Consider the following 22,598-nt stretch of genomic DNA (forward strand, 5'->3'; position numbering starts at 1 on the left):
TACAAATGGGTGTATAAATTAAGTGTATTATGCAAACCTGTTTAACAGGGGTCACTGCCTTGGTCAAGTCAACCAAAATGACTATCGGCTTTAATGTTATTTCAGAAATCCAAAGCTGCCTTTGGTTGCTTTAGCCTTGAACTAGCAACACCTTAAAAGGATTATCTGGAGCATGTGTTGATCAAGGGATTGGTAATAGAATACAGAGTTTTTATCCCTAGGCCACTCCTTCAAATTGAGCGCAGGTCAGGCCTGGTCTACACTGGCAACAGAGGTCAACGTAATGTCACTTACGTCAATCTCCAAAAGCCTGTGTTTACACTGGCACAGCAGTTCCGTCGAGTTAAACTGTGGCAAAGTCGACGTAATAAAACCATCTCCGCAATTTGAACTAGCGCCTAATTTGAACTTATTGGGTCAATTTTGCGTCAGTGTAGAAAGAGCGTAATGTAATTCGACATTAATGGCCTCCAGGAGGTATCCCACAATGCCCCATTGTGACCGCTCTGGACATTCATGCTCTGCTGTTACATGGTCACGTTACCCGGAAATGGCCCCTCCCCTCATGCCCTGGGAAAATTTGAATTTTCATTTCCTGTGCAGCCAGTGTGGAGAGAGCATTGTCGCTGTACTCCTCATGGCTACTGCAAGGCCCAAATGCGCTCCAGCATGGAGTCAACCAGAGGTCTTAGATTTCATCGGTGTGTGGGGCAAGGAGTCTGTTATGGCCCAGCTCAGAGACGGCAAAAGGAATTTGGACATTTACAGGAAGATATCCCAGGGCATGCTGGAGAAGGGACACAACAGGGACACGCATCAGTGCCGCGTGAAGATCAAGGAGCTACGGCAGTCATATCAGAAAGCCAGGGAAACTGTTCGGGCTCCTCGCCAAAAACATGCCGCTTCTACGGGGAGCTGCATGCAATTCTCGGTGGTGACCCCACCACAGTGCCGCCCTGCAGCATCGATACCTCTGCTAGATCACAGTCCATGGACAATGATGAGGACTCCGTGGACGAGGAGGAGGCTGAGGAGAGCAGGTATCCGTTCTCCTTGACAGTCAGGACCTATTCCTGACCCCAGAGCAGTCCAGCAGCACACAGGACAGCAATAATGATCCTGGAGAAGGCACATCTGGTGAGTCTTTTTTCTTCTTAGCAGTTCTGTCCTTTTAAATGGGGGGAGGAGGAGCCAGGAAGGGGATTTCAGGCGTTTAGCAGACTTTACTGGGGGAGTTACCCCCAGAACAAATGATTTATGTGATGAGATATGCACCGAGAATCATCAGTTGATATCTCACGGAAACTTTCATGTAGGTAATCTGTTATCCTTCGCACAAAGGTTTCGGGGGAGGGCAGCCTTGTTCCTTCCTCTCCGGTAGGATACTTTGCCGCGCCACACTGCAATCAAGGGAGCCGGTATCATGGTGGAACACAGCATAAGTGGCATAAAGGCCAGGCTGGTACCCCATTGCGTGCAGCAAATCTTCCCTTTCCTCTTGGGTTACCCTCAGGAGGCTGATATCGCTCATGGTCACCTAGGGAAGACGGCGCATGCTTAAAATATCCGAGCTATATACAGCAGATGCCCTGTACCTTTGTTTTCCCCACTGTAGTGTCCTACCAAGTCACTTTAATTATTTTGATTTGGTTTCAGAAGAGACTATAAACTACCCCGAGCTGTCTGCAGATCCCCTGTGGACGCCTCGTGACAAAACGGTCATCCAAATTAAACCATGTTGCCCAGGCACCCCTCTAATACAGGGCATTTGAAATCTTTTTTTTTTAAAGATCATTAATCCTCTCTATAGCACAGTGAGGTGCCCCTGGCTTACCATCTCAGTAACGGCACAGTGAGCCAACCCTTCTGGGATGGTAGGAATGGAATGAGGGTCTGGGTTTGCCTTGCGCACTGTGAGGGGAGTATTTTATACATTGTTGCAGTTGTATCATTTTCTTCGGTCTGCTAACAATGGCAACCTTGTGAATTTCTTTTTGTTCTGTAGACACGTCGGCCTTGGCCCAAACCTCTAGAAATGCTGCGGAAAGACTATCGCAGATTAGAAAGAGGAAAAACAAATCAAGAGACGACATGTTTGGCGAGCTCATGAATGCCTCTGCGGCCCCAGAGACAGAGCTCAGAGCGTGGTGACTGAGCTTGTCCCAGAATATGGACATGGACAGGGAGAGTCGCAGAGAAATGCAGGAGCATGACCGCAGTACCACGCAGAAGATGCTGCGAATCATGCGTGACCAGGCAGACATGCTCCGGCAGCTTGTGCAGCTTCAGGAGGAGCGGAGCCGGACAGAGTCCCACTGCAGCCCCTCCATAATGCTCCTCCACCTATGGCTTTGCTGCCCTGCGCCTCCTGCACCCCCACCCCTCAAGAGGTCTCGGAGGAGAATGGCCAGGCTGCAGTATGTGATGCACTCCACCCCGGTGGAGGGAGCAGAAAGCAGCTCTGTGGAAGTTGGCAACCCACGACTGTTACCAGTCAGTTGGGAATCAGTTCGGAGTCGGTAAATCTACAGTGGGCACTGCCATGATTCAAGTGTGCAGGGCCATCAATAGACTTCCACACCCCCAATGTGAATTTTTTGGTCAGGGAAGAAAGTGCCCACCTGCATATTAGAGAACAGACCCAAATTCCGAAATATGCGGGTCATGCACCTTCCCAGAACACCCCACATGGATGTCGGTGAAACGACCCCTGTGATCCACAAGGTCCTGCAGGACCATGGAAAAGTACCCCTTGCATTTTATGTACTCGGTTGCTAGGTAGGCAGGTGCTAAGATAGGGATGTGCATCCCATCAATGGCCCCCCCACAGTTTGGGAACTCCATCGCGGCAAACCCGTCCACTATGTCCTACACATTTCCCAAAGTCACTAGCCTTCGTAGCAAAAGTCTATTGATGTTCCTGCACACTTGAATCATGGCAGTGCCCACTGTAGATTTACCGACTCCGAACTGATTCCCAACCGACTGGTAACAGTCGTGGGTTGCCAACTTCCACAGAGCGATGGTGATTCTCTTCTCCACCGTCAGAGCTTGTCTCAAGTGAGAATTCATGCACTTCAGGGATGGGGCTAGCTCTGAGCAAAGTTCAAGGAAAGTAGACTTTCGCATACGAAAGTTTTGCAGCCACTGGTCATCATACCACAGCTGCATAACGATGCAGTCCCACCAATCTGTGCTTGTTTCCCAGGACCAGAACCAGCGCTCCACGGACTGCAGATGATGCGTTATGGCCTGCAGCAATCAGGAATTGTTCCACTCGATGGCTTGTAGCAGGGCAGCCTCGGTGGCATCGCAGTTGCCTGTGCTTCGGCTTGCTTCTTGCTCTACTTCGAAAATACTCAATGATAAGCACGATGTATTTGTGATGCTTACAACAACAGTGCAGAGTTGAGCTGGCTCCATGTCTCTGCAGCAATGGCGAGCGTCCAGTGAAAACAAACGGTTTGAAAATAGTTTTCCTGTTTGTTTGGGGGAAGAAGGGAGGGGGAAGGAGCATTACATCATGGGACGATGAAACGCATCCCAACAGCAACCGCAACTGCGGTGTGGGATAGCAACCCACGGGGCACGGCTTTGAATGTCGACAGAAGCGTGGTGAGTGTGGCACAAGACCGGCGCAAACAGCATGGTGTGTACACGCTCCAGCGACTTCTAAAAATCTGCAGGTGAAAGTCATCTTTAAGTAAGTCGACTTCACTCTGCAGTGTAGACATACCCTCAGTAATGATCAAAAAGTCATTCCTGTCTGATGGCCATTCAGTGGTCTAATTACAGTCCTAACAGAAGAGCAGGAAAAGACTACATCAGAGGTTCTCAAATTGGGAGTCGTGACCCTCAAGTGGTCACAAGGTTATTAGAGGGGAGTCACAAGCTGTAATCCCCCGCACATGCTGGTAAGGGTGGCATGGCCGGGGAGTCATTCCTTTGTGGGAGGGTCATCACAGCCTGAAACATTTTCAAAGGGGATTCCAGCAAAAAAGTTTGAGAACCCCTGGACTAGATAGATAATCTACTAAATCTAACAAATCTAAATCATTTGATCCCTGTCCACAACCACCAGAACAATGAATATCCTTATTGGCAGTCTTAACTGAGGCCACATGTCTACATTGAAAATGTATAAATTATAATAGTAAAAGCACAGTTTTGTATACTGGAATACCTAAACTGACAAAGCTCTCCTAATGTTAATGCATTTATACCAACAAAATTATGCTTTGCCAATATAGCTTATTCTAAACCCAGCCCCATCCTCTCCCTCCTCCTCCAAAATATGATAAAAGCAGTTTTGCTTAGCTCTTGGAACATTTTGTCATGAATTAACAAATGTTCTCACAGGACTCATAGACTTTGTCAGAAGGGACCAATATGATCATCTAGTCTGACCTCCTGCACAATGCAGGATCACAGAACCTCATCCATCCACTCCTGTAATAGACCCCTAACCTATGTCTGAGTTATTGAAGTCCTCAAATCATGGTTTAAAGACTTTAAGGTACAGAGAATCCACCAGCAAGTGACCCATGTACCATGCTACAGAGGAAGGTGAAAAAATGTTCCTCTTGCTAAGAAACCTATATCAATCCTAATATATAAAGCATAGTTTTATCCATTATAATGGCATTTACACTAGAGCTTTTACTAGCACCATTCTATCGGGTCAGGGAATCACACCTCCTTTTTGTGTCAGCAAAAATTTTTAGCATAGACCTGGGCTGAGAAGCTACAGATGAATGGAAATGGACACTGAACAACTTACACAAAGGTTGTCCCTTCTGAGCAGGACTGAGTTACACAGCGCAAAGCAGGATGGGGAAGCTTGTATTGCCAGTGTCAGTATTGCATGTTTCGAGAAGAGGGGGCTTCCACTGTACTGACTACAAACCCGGCACTTTTAACAAATATTCATCTTTAATGGGAAATTTAGCTAACAAGATTAACCAGACTCTGCAACAGTACGATCAGAAGAGTGAACATGAAGAATCACAACACATCTCTGAGAATATGCTGGGTACACCCAACTGCTTTTCTGACCAAAAAAAAAAAGTTTACTACTTTTTACTCGTTAGTATGGCATAGCCAAGCAACTTATCAGGAGATAAATGGTATTGTACAGTGAGAGAGTCATTAGAATAGTTAAGTAGTGTTCCAATCTCAGAATCTTTATTACTGATGTTCATGTATAAGACAGAAATAATTGACAGCTTGCAGGGGTGGCAATTAAAGAAAAATTTTATTTGTAAAATGAACAAATTATTGCCACGAAAGTAATCAAGCCAGGGCAATGTGAAATCCGATGATACCATTATCTATCATTTAAGACCAGAACTGTACACAAGCACTACTATTTTAAAATAATCTTACTGTTTTTAAAAATTGTATATTTTAAAACACAAAGTTAACAAAGTTAATTTATACAGCCATAATAGGGTTTGAAGACTTCATTGTACTTAAGCATTTGGGGATAGATAATCCTTTATTCTGAAGTTGCACCAAATTATGGCTTGATCAGGATGCTGTCTGCCTAAAGGCTGACCTTAGTAAAGTATTAAAAATAAAATACTTAAACATTGTTTGACTCAAATGTCAGTGACAGCCATAGTTCAGTAAATAGGATGCAGCACCGAGATTCAGGAAATCTAGGTTCTTAAGCTGCTTAAGTTTACACAACAATTTAGTGCACGGCAAGCCAGGATGTGAATTTATAGCACACAAGCTAGCCACGTACTAACCGGCAGTATGGACCTTGTTGTCGTGCACTAAAAGTTCCTTAGTGCACTTCGATGTAGATTCAAAGTCTGGCTTGCCACGCATCAAATCACCATGCGGACAAGCTCTTAGTCAAATCACTCTGTGCCTCAGTTAATCCGTCATGAAATTAGAATAGTGGTACTTACCCACCTTTGTAGAGAACTTGGGAGAGGTATACTAGTATATGTTCATGGTTTAATTCCTGGAATATTTTATCATGAACTAACAAGCATTCCTCCTGACAAGAGATGTACATCAATCATTATATAGATATACATAGATATATAAAGGAAGATAGCTTACTGCATATTTGCTTTTCTTGAAGCATAGAAATGTTGTTTTCTTAAACTGCGGTTGTTCATGGAAGTTTCTATCATTTGCCTTAACTTGCCAGCTGCAATCTGGGGGAAAGGAAAAAAAAACAAACAAAAAAAAAGGAGTGCCACACACATGACAAAATGAATCACAATATTCAGCTGCTCCAACAATAGAGAAACAGGTCTGCAAATTTAAGGTTTACCCTCCTCAATATCTTTTAAGGCAACTTACAATATAAAATCTAGTTGGGCTTCTGCACCCTTTTCCATTTCTGTACTGTTGGTAAAGACAGCCTCAAAGGATTTTGTAAAAGAGCCTCCTGTTTGTCTATATAAGCAACTGGGATAATACTCTGGGAGAACATGTGTGGTAAACAGAGAATTACGGAAGTTCTGTTACAAGATGCTGGAAACTAAACAACTGAGAGAAAGGATTAGTCAGACTATTTTTTTGTTTGCTTTTGTTATACCCATCTAACTCCAATGCCTAATGGACAAAGAAAGGGTCTCTCAGAGACTGAGCAATCTTGCCCTTTTAATTAACATGCGAAAGCTCACAATGCACCTCTGGGACCTCTCAAGAAATCCTCCAACAATACTAGGCAAAGCCAGACTTGACATCCCCAATATTTCTAAGATTAAAAAACAAGCAGATTTTAAAAATCCACCCCTTTCTGACCATCTGTCTATATTTTAGAGAAGGGCATAATCCCAGTTTCATTACAAATCCTACACAGTTCATCTTTAAGTCTCTGACTTTCACTCAGTTCTAATTTGTGTGGAATTGCTAACATAATAACCAAAAGTTTTACAGCAATAAAGTGCTGTTTCCACAACAAAGAAACATTCATCCTGCTGTTGAGTTGCCCTCTGTCCAGCAGAAACTACATGTCAAAACGGGAGGGCATGGAGGAGAGAAAAAAGGGACTCCCAGGAGCCTTTCACATCCCAGAGTGGTATTATACAAGCCATCTTTTTAGGACGGGACACTGTTGTATGCCTGGGATGGCCAGACCTGAAAAAGAGTTGTGTGTAGCTCAAAAACTTGCCTTTTTTACCAACAGAAGTTGGTCCAATAAAATATTATCTCATCCACCTTGTCTCGGGGATGGAAATATGAATTTGGAACCAGTCAAGCAGTTTCTGTGAGAAGGGGATTGTCTGGGTTGCGTACACCACAAGTACCTCATACAGATACTCCTTATCTTCTCTTCATGCTGCCTTTGCTCTCTAACCTGTCCACTCCCCACCCATTGTGTCATTTTGTCCCTTTCCCTTGTTCAGTTGCCTTACTCCTCCCCTCACTTGTCCAGTCCAGTTCTCTCAGACCCAGCATATTCTAGGCCCTCACATTCTGTCTATTCACTGTCTAACCCTTTTCTTCCACTACCCTCCAATTTTCACTCCTGCCCTCAGGCCCATATCATTGGTACCACTACATAACTTGCTCCGGCACCTAAAAATCCAGTCAATTAGGCCCTGCCCACACTGGGGAATAAACTTTGCTGAACTTGTCTGGCAGGTTTTTAAATAGATTTTCAAACAATTTGCCTGCTCAGTGTGAGTGAGGCCAAGTCAATTCTGAACACTATTAGACCAGTTTTATAGATTCTGCACCTACAGCAGCAGTCTTCCTCCACAAACAGTCCCACAGACAAGATCACGGCATCTCTGATCAATGACCCTTCTTGCCTTGATTATTCTTTATGCTATACATATGTGGTTGAGGTGCACCAAGGGTGCATGGTCCAGTGATTTAATTGAGCCCTGCTCCACATGTCAGGGAACTCCAGCAGGACTGCCCTAAAGGGAAAATATCCTTTTTTTTTTTTAAAGCAGCTTTCTAGTCAAGAGTCAAGTTGCAACCTGCCTGACCTGTTTCAAATAGAGAAAGGATTGGAGGTAACTGCAAGATATGTAGGCTGGATTCCAGTCTGTTCTCTTAGTTCTTTTTTCTCATTAATTGCTATTAATCATTATTGCACTTACCGGGTCAGAATTATAACAAGAATTATAATTATATCACCAGCAATGAATTGGCACCTTATGTTTCTGCCATTCAGTCTCTTCATTAAGGATTAAAACTCTTTAAGAAAGCTAAAGGGAAATCCTTTCTATTGGGGAAAAAACAAGGATGGAATTTCTGTAGCACTGCCCGACGACAGATAAACATTGGAACTAGCCTAGGTCTAGATTCTGCAAGTTAAGCAGAGAAACTTCACTTTATTAACCAGAGCAAAGGAAACAAAGAAAAGCATACATTAAAAAAAAAAAAGTCTAGCCAATATGGCTGCAAATATCACTGTCTCATGTGAATGGACACACTTTTGTCTTGTTGAAGCTGCAACCAGACAAACATCTGCAACCAACTGAAGAACTGTGAACTTCCCCCATTGATCGTAGAATTATGTTAGCTTTGAAGCTTAATCATTAAATGCTTGAGCTACATACCGACATTGTCATTCAGCAGTGACATGATCAGCAAACTAAAGATAGCCAGCAAAGTCTCATTTCTAGTGCTGTTAGAAATATCTTCCATATCCTGACACTCCATCGGAAACTGCTACTAGAATACATTCTAGTAGCAAAGATGGGACAACAGTGCCGATTTATGATTTTGTCTCTAGAGGCCATGAAGAGAATCATAAAATCCACTGAATTTACTACTTCAAGATAGAAAATACTTTTTGAACTGCTATTTTTAGTTTAAGTCTCTTGCTGCCAGTGACAACTTGTTAAAAGTTATTTAGAAAACCATTTAACTCTTGAAACTCATTTACACTGATAGATTCTAATACCAGATCTACATGCTTTGTTTGCTTCCATTATGTGTATATTAAGTGTTTAATGAGTAGAAATGTTTCAGAAGTAACATACTTAGTAAAAAAATTCATCAGTGTATTTAAAAATGCTTCTGTTTATTTTCTAGAATCACAATAGCAAAAGAGGAATAGATTCTAGCCATTCATCTTGACAATTTTTGTACCACTTGTCCAGTACTCCAGGTATCTGTTTATTACATTTATTATTTAAACAGTGAGGGCATTCAAAATGTTCCAAGTACTTTCCAAAGAGCAATCCCTCTCCTAAGAGCACCTGATGTCAGCACCACTCATAAGAGTTTATAGAAGTGACCTATCTGCTGCTAACTCAGAAACGTAATTAAATAAAATAGCTTAAAAACAGATGGAAGGCTAGGTGACCTTGAATTCAATAAATCTGAAGTCATGTGAAAGGTTCAGGAGTTACAGTCCTTCAGTTTGTGCACACTTCTGAATAAACAGACTTGATCTGATTAAGTTCAAATGTGATGACCTCAGATCATGGTGTGAAGCCACTTCACTGAACCCAAATAGCTGTAGTGGCAAGCAATTTTGTTTGTAGATGAGAGTGAATTGACTTTTTAGTAGACATGGGTTAACTGCATTTTCTATCTATATAGATCTGCCCAGGGAGAACATATTGAGTACATTTTAAAATCTGAAAATAAATCGAACAAGTTCAGCAATCTATGCATCTCTAGTACACTGAACAATCCTCGGAACCTTTATATTCAATAATTAGTTACTAATTAGTTTGGTACAATTTCTCGCATTCTATTACCCTTCTTAACTGGTTCTCTGCTCTCCTCAGCCTCTCTGTTGATTCGGTTTTGCTCTGGTTCAACTGCAGGCAGCGGACTCTCCAATTCATCTTCTGTTTCATCGTCACTGTAGGGCATCACCTCATCATTTGGCTGAGAGTCCTCATCAAAGGTCGTCTCTGAATCCCTGTCCGAATGCATTCTGCCAGCAGTCTACAAATACTTTATAAAGACAATGAATTGAAAATTTATATAATAAAAGCATAAAAAGCATTCTAATCTGTTTCTTCTTAAAACCAGGTTCGAAAGCAGCTCTGCTAAGAACTCTTTGAACAGAGTTCAGACTTCAATTTCAAAGATAGTTCAGAGCCATGGAACAGGATTTCTAATCCAAGACCTTGAGCACCTCTATACTATCTTTCTAAAAATTTAACAGACTAATCTAATGAGGATTGTAACTGACATACTAATTCCTCTATATACCCATAAATTCTAGCAAGTATTACAATAGTATTACTAAATTCAGGATTACCTAGGTCTTTACAGCTGTTACTACACTGCACTCCATGTCATCTCAATACGGAGAGACACTAAAGATAGATCCTTCTGCTTCAGAAGCACAGACTCTTATCACTTGAACTAGAAGAGAACTTTCATTAGCAGTGACTGGTATAGGATCGGACAGTCAGTTCCATCCATTAGAAGGACAGTGGGAGAAGCTCACACACAAGTCATTTCTTTCAATAAGGTTGAATTAACCTTTATTTTTCATGTCAGAAGACCAAATGTGAAGTGTTTAACTACTTCTACAAGATATTTGGACATCATGATTATTCTAACAAAAAAAACCCCACCATATTATCGCACTGTAAAATGTAGTATTCTGATGAAATAATACGAGTAATGTACTTAGAACTGATTATAAATACAAGTTATTTACAGTGGCGGCATAAAAACAAGTCTGTTTAAGAAATCCTCAGCATTGAACACGTTCACATAAACGTAATATATATTCACATAAAATAAAAGCATAGCTAGTCTTCACCTCAACCTGAAACACCCTTTAAAATGTTTAAATTCCACCCTCCAAAAGTCAAAATATAAAACACAGAGTAGTGGTATCTATTTTCAGTAGAAATAATTTATGCAAATTATGGCTCTTGAGAAACAATTCCTTTAAAAATGTTCAGCGACCTGGCCTTCTCTGAATTTTCACAATCCTGGATATGAGCAAGACTTCTAATAGGAACCACCAGTCTCCTCTATTAAAATATTTTTAAAGAGCTGAAAATTTCAGCATCTCTTGAAAGATCATTTCCTATTTTTTCAAGTAAACCTCCAAGATGCATGTTTCTAAACATTTAAAAATGACCTAAGAGTCGAGGTTTAAAAAAAAACCCAAAACCCAAAACTTAAATGCTACAAAATTGCCTTCATTGAATTATACAATCTGGTGTTAAACTTAATCTTGAAAACATGAAATATAAATGTAATGCCATTCTTCCACATCATGGTTAAGGTATAAAAAGATTCTGTGTGCTCACTGGCAATGAAACAGGATTAGTGGAACCATTTTAAACAAACATGTTTAATAGTTCATTTGCCTCTCCAGACTAGCCCTGATAATAGTTTACAAATAACACTGTAGACAAGTTTGGAAACCCATCCATGAAGCATTTCACAAAAGCTGAAAATGATTATGAGCTATGCCATTTGGGAGAAAAAATATGAACAGAAAAATGTGAATGATAATTGGGAACTGTAAGGTATTTTACTAGATGCCCAAAAAGCCATAATTGAGAAGGAAGGTCACACTAATTGAAAACAATTTGGCATAGAGAGGAAGTAAAAGCAGCAATTTAACAAAACAAAAAACAAACAAAAGGACATGAGGCAAAATCTACAATCAGCAGAGTTAAGTGTATTAGGAATAAAAAGAATCTTAATAATGATATTGGCCTATGGAATGGAAATGGTAAGTCAGTAATAATGCAGAAAGAGGAAAAGTGTTCAAAAATATTTTTGTCCTGAAAAAGCCAGAAGACACAGTCTTATGTAATGATGAAACACTTTCCATTCCCAAAACAACTCAGGATGATGTTAAACAGCAGCTACTAAAGTTATTTTTTTTTTAAAAATCAATAAATCAGGATAACTTGTACCCAAATGTCATCCCCCCACCAAACACACACAGACACCAAGGATCTCTCTTGACAGTTCATGTTGATTTTCAAAGAGTCTTGGAACTTTGGGGACATTCCAGAAGAATGCTAATGTTATACTAATATTTTTAAAAGTAAATGGGATGACCAGAGTACTTATAGGCCTGTCAGTCTGACATCAATCCCAAACAAAATAATGGAACAGCTAATACAGGACTTAAAAGATTTAAAAAGGGGGTAATTGGCTGCTAAATGTAATTGCGTTCATGTAATTTACTTAGTCTTTTGTAAGGCATTTGACTTGATATCTCATGACATTCTGATTACAAAAACCAGAATAATACAAAATTAACATAGCACACATTAAATGGGTTTAAAGCCAGCAAACTGATTGGTCCTAAAATGTGCAACTGTAAGCAGGAATCATCTTTGAGCAGCAAAGTTTCTAGTGGTTCCTACAGGGATCGGTTTTTAGCCCTATGCTACTTCACATTTTTATTGATGCCCAGAAAAAACACAAAATCAATTATACAGTTTGCAGATGACACAGAGATTAGGGGAGTAGTAAATAAGGAAGAGGACACATCACTGATATACAACAATCTGTATCACTTAGTTAGCTGGGCACAACCAACAGGTATTTCAATACAGCCAAATGTAAAGTCAGATATCTAAGAACAAAGAATGGAGTGGAACGGAGAACAGGGAACGATCCTGGGAAGCAGTGACTCTTGAAGAATTTGTGGGTCATGATGGATAATTAGCTGTATATGAGCTCCCACTGCAACACTGTGGCCAAAAGGGCTAATGCAATTCTTAGATATATAAACAAGGAAATATCAAGTTGGAGTATGGAAGTTATATCACCGCTGTGTTTGGCTTTGGTGCGACTAACACTGGAATACTGTGTCCAGTTCTGATGTCTAAGTTCAAGTAGTATGTTGATAAATTGGATAGGATAGAGAGAAAAGCCACTAGAATGTTTGAAGGATTGTTAAACATGTCTCACAATGAAAGATCAAGGTCAACCTATTCATCTTAACAAAAAAAGATTCATATTTGACTTGATCATAGTTTATAATAGATTCCCAACACAGGGAATAAATATTTGATAATATAGGGCTCTTAAATCTACCAAAGGTATAACAAGATGCAATGGCTGGAAGATAAAGCTAGATAAATTCAAACTAAAAAAAAAAAAGTACTTTTATTTCAAGTGAGTGTAATTAACCAGTGGAAAAATTAATCAAGGGTTGTGGAGATTTCTCCTTCACAGACCATGTCCAGGCAAATTGAGCATTCTTCCAAAGCAGTCCAGTCTATGGGGACCTAGTCCAGCAAAATCCTTAAGAAAATGTTGATAAAAATTTGGAAATTCAAGGAAACATTGAACTTGATGCACATTTCTTAGGGTTGCCCAATTTGTGATCACAGATACTTTTCTAAGATCCACACTGATGCCACTGAAGAAAGATGCTATCATCTAGAAATTCCATGGGTGACTGCTCAAATTCACATTTTTCTAGTTTTTCATACAACTGATAGTCACATAGATGTCCCAGTACTAGATGAACATGTTGGTCATGGAGGAGCTGGTTTTCTGCAAATAAGATTATTGTCCAGGCATTAGATCTAAAAGATCCCTAAAAATATCATTAACAAAATGCTGAAAAGTGTCCAGGGTGTTTGAAAAACTGAGAGAGATCATCAGAAATTAAAAATGGCCTTACTGAGACCAGTACACTGTCTTCCATTCATCACTTTCACAAATCCAAACCAAATTATAAGTGCCAGAAAGGTCAAGCCATAGTCATGTATATGCAAGATAGGAAAGCCTTCAAAAAATTGCACTGAATGAGAATTGTACATCTATGCTATGACTACAGAGTTCTCTGTACTCAAATTCTTAAGCTATACCCATCACCTCCATAACTGAATACCTAAGTGAAATTGACCCCAGTGCAGAAGGCCCAGAGAGGGCTGTGAGCACTGATGGGAGATTTCCAGCCTTACTTCAAAAGTCTGTTAATGCTTAATTGACATTAGTTTAATTACAAGAACAGCCCTGATATACTATACTCACAATCACACAAAGCTAACAATTTCACCATGCTGCAGCCCATCAAGGACCTATTTGAACAGATGCTAGTTGCTTTGTGCCTGGCACGTGACCAGTTTAGTTATTGTGAACCTCAAGAGAATGCCTTTCCAATTCTATAAACAAAGGAACCACAAATTTATTGCTGCCATATGTTGTAATAAACTGAATTATAGGGGATGAAATTAGAAGCATGGCCTAGTTTTTCACAGAACAATGGAGACTTAAGTGTACCAACTAATAGGAAGAGATAAGCCCAGGCACCTTTTTTCAGAGAACAAATCCTTTTATCTATCAACTTGTATTCTAGTGAGTCTAAGGAAAACTAAAAATAGTGATCACTATGCTATCCCTGCTTCCAAATCCCTCTGCCAAGGTTTGTAGTTTTACAACCCCATATACTTGCAGATGCACCACATGCCTCCCATGTTACTGGGAGGAAGATCCAGAGAACAAAAAGTGGAATCAGACAAAACTGACAGCACAGGAGGCAACAATGAACTTACTATACAACAAAGTAAACTGGAAAAAAACTGAAAAAGTATTTGTGCTCCTTTCATTTAGAGTTAAGAAATCTTGAGCATTAATGTTTCATTGGTACCTTGGGCTCCCTTCAGTCTGTTTTCTTACCTCCACTTGTTATCTCTAGTTTCAGATTGTAAATTCTTTAGAGCAGGAGCCATCTTTTTGTGCTAAGTGTTGTATGAACATAACAAGGCCCCAACTGATGTCTCTAGAAACTACCACAATACAAAAAAAAAAAAAAAAAAGTGGGCAGGTATATTTTTCAGATAAATCATGCATTTTTAAGTGGCCACTGTCTCCAAGGGGAAAGAAATGAAACCCAAGTACCTAATAGAAATGACTTACAGAATACTGTGGGTCAATAATTAAGTATAGCTGTGAGATTTTTTTGGGAGACATCTGGGAAGATGTGTCACATGAAGGGATTACATTCTTGGCTATTGATCCATGTACTGAGCGCCTTGTCAGGCCCCATGCCTCAAGTATGATGAGCACATCACGATTAGAATAAGCATAAAAATGGACTCTTTAAAAATAATGTTAATGTTTTTTTAAAAAATCCCCTTATGTCACCAAGCCAGAAAATATACTTCTTAAGTACAGTTCGGTGTCCATAGGTTTAAGCATAGCCTTAGCCTGCCAACAACAGAATTACAGCAATTGGGGGATCTTGTCACAACTTGTATAGCCTGGCCCTCTGTTGCAGCTGTACTGGTTTTCCTAAAGCCAGAGTTAAATCCTTCTAAAATGAAAAGGCTGCCTTGTCCACAAAGCCCAGCTAACAGTGTTATACTCCCATCTTGCAGTATCTGTGGCTGAATTCCATTTAAACCTGGTTCCATGGCCAGAACAAACAGGGCTCTAAGGTAATTAGATACATATGATCACTCTACTCTGCACATACATGTGGTGTGTAGAGGACTGTGCTGGAATTGCAAGCTCTCTTTAAAATTGTGTGGAAGGAGCAGGCGTTCCCAGTCCTGCTTGCAGGCTAGGGGGGCTCTGTTGGGAAGCATGTGATCAGTCAGTCTGGAAAGAGCAAGGCTACAGCAAGGTGGGTTGAGTTGTGCCTCCTTGTCACTGGGAGTAGCCAGTTTTGGTTACTGTGTGTTACAATTCTGGATCTAACAATAAATGTAGTGTTAGGTTGCAACCTTCTCGCAAGAGTGTTTTATGTTTCTTATACAACTTCTAAGTGTATGCCATGAACATACGAAAGAAGACTGGCAATGAGGAGGATTATTAAAAGAGTTTAAAGCCATAGGCAGCCATTTGATCATTATGGATGCTTTCCAGTTTAATGAAAAAAAGATCTTGAATATACAGAGACTTGAGCAGTATTTTTATGCAAATACTAGAATTTATGCTAATAAACAAAGAGCTGTTTTCTCAACATTGGTGGGGGGAAAAAAACATTTACTGTGCATTAAAAACTTGTGTTTTCCATAGAACCTGGTGAGCAGGAGTATAAGGACATAATAGAGATTCTAACTAAACATTATGTGCCTACCTTAATTTTTTAACAGAACAATATAAATTTAATCTAAAAACCAAATAAAAGGAGAAAGTCTCTGAATTTTTGGCAAGCACAAACACAATCTGCTATTGGTAGTTTTCTGAAAGAGGATCTCAGAGATCATTTGTTTTTGGAGTAAAACACTCAATTAAAATAGGGGAATGAATGTTGTATGTAAAAAGGAACTGCCACTAGAGGGAGTTGTGGAGACTGCTATTTGAATGCACAAAGTGAAACAGGACAAAAATTGAAAATGAACTTTTTCTTATTGTGCCAGGCCTGGGAGGAGAGGACAGAGCCTCAGCAAAGGTGGAGATGACAATGACATAGATCAGCTCCCCGCACAGGATCCAAAAGAAAACAGAGTGAGCCATGTTTCTGCTAGTTAAGGACATCACATCAGCAGGAGCTGTCTTTCTTTAATAAGCTTTACAATGTTGTATTTGAGGTGGTATTTCCTGCAAGGCAGATGTGTGAAAAGCCCTCGAAGAAATGCTTTTAAAAATACTAGTTAGCCAGATATTAACAGCTAATAAAGTCCATTAAGATTTTAGGACTATTTATTTACAAGAGTACATTGCATACAATTGAAAGAACTTGTGCCAGTAACTGTTTGCCTATTCCACCAAAACAGCTAGAACAGAATAAATTGTGCTGCAGCCTGTAGCTGCAGTTCATGTTGCTCTAATTCAGTAAACATTTCAGTGAGTGTTCCCAGTTCAGAAAACAGGAAAGAATGTGTTCAGAGAAAATATATAAGTTGGTATTTGCAATGCAGAGCAGTAGAGTCTATTGTTTTGGGATAGCCCAAACCCAATGGATTGCTCTAACCTGGACAGAAATGGAGAGAATTAGTGGTATTTCTATACAGCGTAAGTAAAACTACATAAGAAAACCCATGAAAAGAAACATTTTATTTTGCTTAGAAAGTGCTAGATTTACAGTTCCACATGCAACCTTAATTCTGTCCTGTGATAGATATACATTATGATAATCTTTAATTACATGTTCACATACATTATCCCATTCAGTGCCCATGATGGTCACAAAAGGAGGCAGAATTACAAATGCTTAGGCAATCATGAATCTAGCATTTCTGAACTTTCAAGTGCTTGACTTTGCAACCTAAATAACGTTTAATGTAGGTTTTTGTATGTAATTTCTTAGGTTGTTTGTTTGGGGAAAAAACAGCTAAGAACAAACCATCAGGCTATGAAAGTGGCTTTTCTTTGTCCCATGAAATTCTGACTAGCTTTTGTTGATAGAGACAAACTGTCAAAATCTCAGTTTCTCTTCCCTTAACTTGCATTCCTCAAGAAACACCTTGGAAAACTGCCAAAACATCAACAACAACTTCCTCTAGCAGGGCTCATGCGACCTCCACTACTGGGACTTTTTAAGACCTGCTAGGGCAGCTTTAGAAGGAAGGAAGAGAGCCAGACTTGACTTCCCCAAGCCCCTGGACTTTGGCACATGGCCCCAGCAGCCCATGTCCCCCTCTGGAGGCATCACAAGCTGGAGCTCCCCCAACCCTCAGAGAAGAAAGAAGAAAAAATGGGATCCTCCAACCACACCCTGGCTCCAGGGACCCTTTCCCCCATCCAAGGCCACTGCATTCCAACTCAGGACTCAGCATGTGAACTTACAGGTCCAACGAGTAGTGATCAATGGCTCCGTGTCTAGCTGGCAACCGGTCACAAGCGGAGTTCCCCAGGGGTCGGTCCTGGGGCCGGTTTTGTTCAACATCTTTATTAATGATCTGGAGGATGGGATAGATTCCACCCTCAGCAAGTTTGCGGACGACACTAAGCTGGGGGGAGTGGTAGATACCCTGGAGGGTAGGGATAGGATACAGAGTGACCTAAACAAACTGGAGGATTGGGCCAAAAGAAATCTAATGAGGTTCAACAAAAATAAGTGCAGAGTCCTCCACTTAGGAAGGAAGAATCCCATGCACAGCTATAGACTGGGGACCGACAAGCTGGGCAGCAGCTCTGCAGAAAAGGACCTGGGGGTAACAGTGGATAAAAAGCTGGATATGAGTCAGCAGTGTGCCCTGGTTGTCAAGAAGGCTAATAGCATATTGGGCTGCATTAGGAGGGGCATTGCCAGCAGGTCACGGGAAGTGATTATTCCCCTCTATTCAGCATTGGTGAGGCCGCATTTAGAATATTGTGTCCAGTTTTGGGCCCCCCACTACAAAAAGGATGTGGACAAGTTGGAGAGAGTCCAGTGGAGGGCAACAAAAATGATTAGGGGGCTGGAGCACAGGACTTATGAGGAGAGACTGAGGGGACTGGGCTTGTTTAGTCTGCAAAAGAGAAGAGTGAGGGGGGATTTGATAGCGGCCTTTAACTACCTGAAAGAGATTCCAAGGAGGATGGGGCTAGGCTGTTCTCGGTGCTGGCAGATGACAGAACAAGGAGCAACGGTCTCAAGTTGCAGGGCGGGAGGTCTAGGTTGGACATTAGGAAAAAGTTTTTCACTAGGAGGGTGGTGAAGCACTGGAATGGGTTACCTAGGGAGGTGGTGGAATCTCCATCCTTAGAGGTTTTTAAGCTGAGGCTTGGCAAAGCCCTGGTTGGGATGATATAGCTGAGGTTAGTCCTGCTTTGAGCAGGGGGTTGGACTAGATGACCTCCTGAGGTCCCTTCCAACTCTAATATTCTATGATTCTATGATTCCTCCCCCCAGCATGCCCCCCAGGATACTAATTTCTGTTGACAGTTAATGGAGCTCAAGTGGCAGGACTCTGTGCTGAAGACTTAGGGTTCAAACCCTGCTAACGATGTACAATGAAGGGTTGCACGTATTCCCCCTGCCAAGTTATGCAGTCCTGCAGACAGACAGACACATAAGACCTTCTTAAAGAGAAAGCTGCAAGAATCTTCTATAATGAAGACCGTTCGGCAACCTAACGAAGAGGTCACTATAAACTCCCCCCTATATTATTTAGATTGCAGTAGCACCGAAGACCCCCAGTCATGGACCAGGACTTGATGGTGCTAAGTGCTGTACAAACAAACAAACAAACAAAACAAAGACAGTCCCTTCCCCTGTGAGTTCACAATCTGAGCACAAGTCAAGAGATCACAGGAGGACAGATGGATAGGATACACCAGGCAACAGTGAGGCAATATTGGTCAGCATGATAGGCAGTGGTTTCAGCACATTAGTAGCCTAACCATTGTCAAGTTTATTGTAAGCATCATGTATCAGGATCCTGGGCAAAGATAGGCAAGACTAGTGGCAGGAACTTGGGAGCCCGGAACTGAATCCAATGGCCAGAACCAGTATCAGGGTAAGCCAAGGGTCAATACCAGATACCAGGGGCTCCAGAGGTCTATCAGGAGCCTGAATCCAAGTCAGAGCTGAGGTCAATACCAGGAATTCAGAAACAGATCAGTCATGGCAGCTACCTAGGTATCCACATGTTTGCCTGCACGCTTCTTGATATGTCCCATGGGATTATATAGGATCAAGGAGCCAATATGGGATCACTAAAATGACTGTCAGTCAGACCACTTGAGACAGAACTTCCTGTGGCATACAACTTCTGTGGATTATGGGTCACAGGGAGCAGCCAGGGTACAACTACCACTTGGTGCAACATGGGGATGTTGGTTGTCTGGTAGCTATTCAGGCCTGGGTTCAAGTCCTGTTGATTCTTACATCACAATCTATAATAAAAATTCCATTCCTCAAAGCAAGCCAGATTGATGTTATTGAATTAAGGCCAGGTATTAGCATTAGACATTGCACCTCTTAAGAATCTATAAAAAGAATTTACTTGACGAGTAATAGAATAATTGTGGTCAAAAGCATAAATCTGATTTTTCAAGTGAGTTGTTATATCCTTTACAGAAAAGGAGTACAGAGATTGGATTCCTGGTTTCTACTATCCAAATTAGAATAGCCTGCAAGATAATATTGCATTTGTCCAGTTCAGCAATGTCTTGGCTAGGCTAGTACTCAAAGTCATTCTCCTTGCTCAAATGTTTAATCTAGAGCACTTGACAAATTTTGCAAAGACAGTGAAAAGAAAATCAAAGTCCCTCACTGAGCAGACGAAACTCCTCCTCGCTTTGGGATTAAGTTTTAAATCAGGAAGTGTTTATATTTTAGAAGATATCCTTTTATTAGCAACAAGTAGTGTTCAGTCTCAATTCCTCCATTTTATAAAGAGTCTTGAAATTACTGTCTTCCTAGATGGCAACCAGATATCCCTAGCAAAGTTTCTGCCAGACACACTAAATATATTTTGTATGAAAAAGATTGTCTGGAGAATCTATGGTTCCCAGCTGAAGGAATGTCACTAGATCTCTGAATTGCAGCTCAGGATCCATGCTGTCAGGCAGAAATGGGGGGTGCACAGTTTAGAGGGGCTCATCAAAAAGAGCATGAAATGAAGTCAGAAATCCATGAATGATGGACGGAAAGAACTACATCATGGGATGGCAATCATGCCCCCTTGATGCACTGCAATCTGTTCCCAGAGCTCCTAGAGGCAGAGGGTGACAAGTTGCACAATGGGATAGCTACCCACAATGCAGCGCTCTTGCTGTCGATGCAAGAGCAACAACTGTGGACCCGCTCCACTGACACAAGGAGCATTGTGTGAATGTGCACAACCAATTAAATTAAAAGCTGCTTATGATCATCAATGTAACTTAAGTCAACTTAACTCTGTGGTGGAAACGTGGCCAGAAAATATTTTATTTCTTTTTCCATTCACAAACTACCACCAAACAAAAACAAAGAAACTTGAAAGTGCTAAGGCTATGTCATTATAGTCTATATAATGTAGACATATGCTCTGTCTCTTCATACCTCATCCCTTTTTTTTGCTCAGGACTTTCTACTGTGCTTCCCTGCAGAGAGTTGGAGGAAACTGCAAGTCATTAGGAGTTTACGTTCAGTCCCTGTGTCTTCCAGTCATATGTGTTGACTCCATTCAGTTTTTGGATGGCACATTGAGGTCCAACCCAGACAGATCTAGTCTGAGACATCCAGCTATGGCTTACTTCCCTTTTCCCCAGATTAGGAGTCAAACCCTTCACACTCAGGGCTTGTCTTCACATACAGCGCTACAGCTGTGCAGCTGCACCTCAGAAGGGAGAGCTTCTCTCAAAGTGATGTAGTTATACCAATATAGGTCTGTAGCGTAGACATGGCATCCATGGGTAGCAATACAAAATGGGTGGGTAAATTGAATCACGCATATCATTCATAAAAATATTACAAAAAATTCCCATTCTCCACAGTACAGTACTCAGTTTCTAATAGCACACATTACTGTTTCATTATTGAGTACCAGAAATAAGAAAGCTGAATACCCAAACAGGCTACTCCCTTTGGTTCTGGTGCCCAACACAAAACTGACAAAAGTTTGTCCCTACAAGGACTTAGGCACCCATACCGAGAGTTAATATATGTTTTGCTGCCTTGGGAGAGGCAGAGCTGGTACCATCAGGCACTTCTATTCAGTTAGAATAATCTCAGTCTAAATGCCAGTTCATCATTGCGTATGGAATAGTCATACTCTAAATGCATATCCAAAGTCAACAAGAATGTTTCTGATTGGACATTAAGAATACTTTCCCCATTGTATTCTGCACTTGCTAGGCCTCCAGGGGAACAAGGCTTTAGTGTTTGAAGTCTTCAAAAAAAAAAGAAAGAGAAAAGGATATTCAGAGGAGAGCAACAAAATGTACATAGAAAATACATTTATAGGTTTTGTTTTCCAGGTAAGATAAAAGATCAAAATAAGAAATAACTGTAGACTGTCTCTAAATGCATTTACGGAGACAGTGAAGACGGAAGTAATATATATATCAAGGCCTTCAATGAAAGCCACACTTAATTATCGCATGTTGATTTGCACTATATAATATCAAGCACATTGTATACTAATCAAAGGACTGACAACAATACACTCAGAGGGTCACAACCCTAGCTAAATAATTTAAACAGTTTAAAAATTCAATTAACATAGCTACACTGTGCCAGTTACTGTCCGCTCCCCAAAGTTAAACACACAGAAGACTGTTAGTTTTACCATCAGGACACAAAAGGAAATGCTCATAAATAAATGCAAGAACTTGGAGTGACACACTCTTATGCAAAGGGGTATTCCAAGTTGTTCCATTTCTCTTTAAATTTTCTAAAAGCAACCATGTATGTTTTGAAGTTTATCCTGGGAATGAATCTTACAAAGTAACAATTTATTGAAATGTAAGAACTATTCTCTCTTTTATCAGTGTATTAGCATAGTGATTACACACAATTCCAAATCATTTTGATACAGCTCAGTTTACTCAGAGCATTATCTTACTATACAATGTGTGTCAACATAATATAAAACCTTTAGTCTTTGAGGCTATCAACTCCTAATATTTGAATAAATACAAAAAGGTGGTTGGAGAAATAAAAAGCTCCATTGTTTTAATAAAGAAACCCAAGGCTTTCATAGAAGATCTCTGACATGCAAGATCTTTTATTTACATCCTATACTGCCAACTTTTGTGAATTTATTGCAATTTTATCTTACTGCAAGTCATATCTGGTGTTTTTTCTTCAATTCCCAGCTCCCAAATTAATGTATGGATGCAAGAATGACAGCTGT

At 40.7% G+C, this 22,598-nt stretch overlaps 1 protein-coding gene across 1 annotated transcript in view; it reads right to left on the reverse strand.

Annotated features, from left to right (window-relative positions):
- ATP8B1 (ATPase phospholipid transporting 8B1) overlaps positions 1–22,598 on the reverse strand; it is a 118,656-nt gene that overhangs the window by 53,841 nt on the left and 42,217 nt on the right. Inside the window, exons 2-3 of the mRNA XM_067545451.1 lie at positions 9,693–9,894; positions 6,076–6,173 (exon numbers count right to left, since the gene is read on the reverse strand). Of these exons, the coding sequence (XP_067401552.1) occupies positions 6,076–6,173; positions 9,693–9,873 (279 nt within the window). The 5' untranslated portion in view covers positions 9,874–9,894. The remainder of the gene's footprint in view (positions 1–6,075; positions 6,174–9,692; positions 9,895–22,598) is intronic.

Source organism: Emydura macquarii, unplaced genomic scaffold, assembly GCF_026122565.2.
Source record: "Emydura macquarii macquarii isolate MOO-44397 ecotype Brisbane River unplaced genomic scaffold, CSIRO-AGI_Emac_v2 contig_1045, whole genome shotgun sequence".
In the NCBI taxonomy this organism is placed as follows: Eukaryota; Metazoa; Chordata; order Testudines; family Chelidae; genus Emydura; species Emydura macquarii.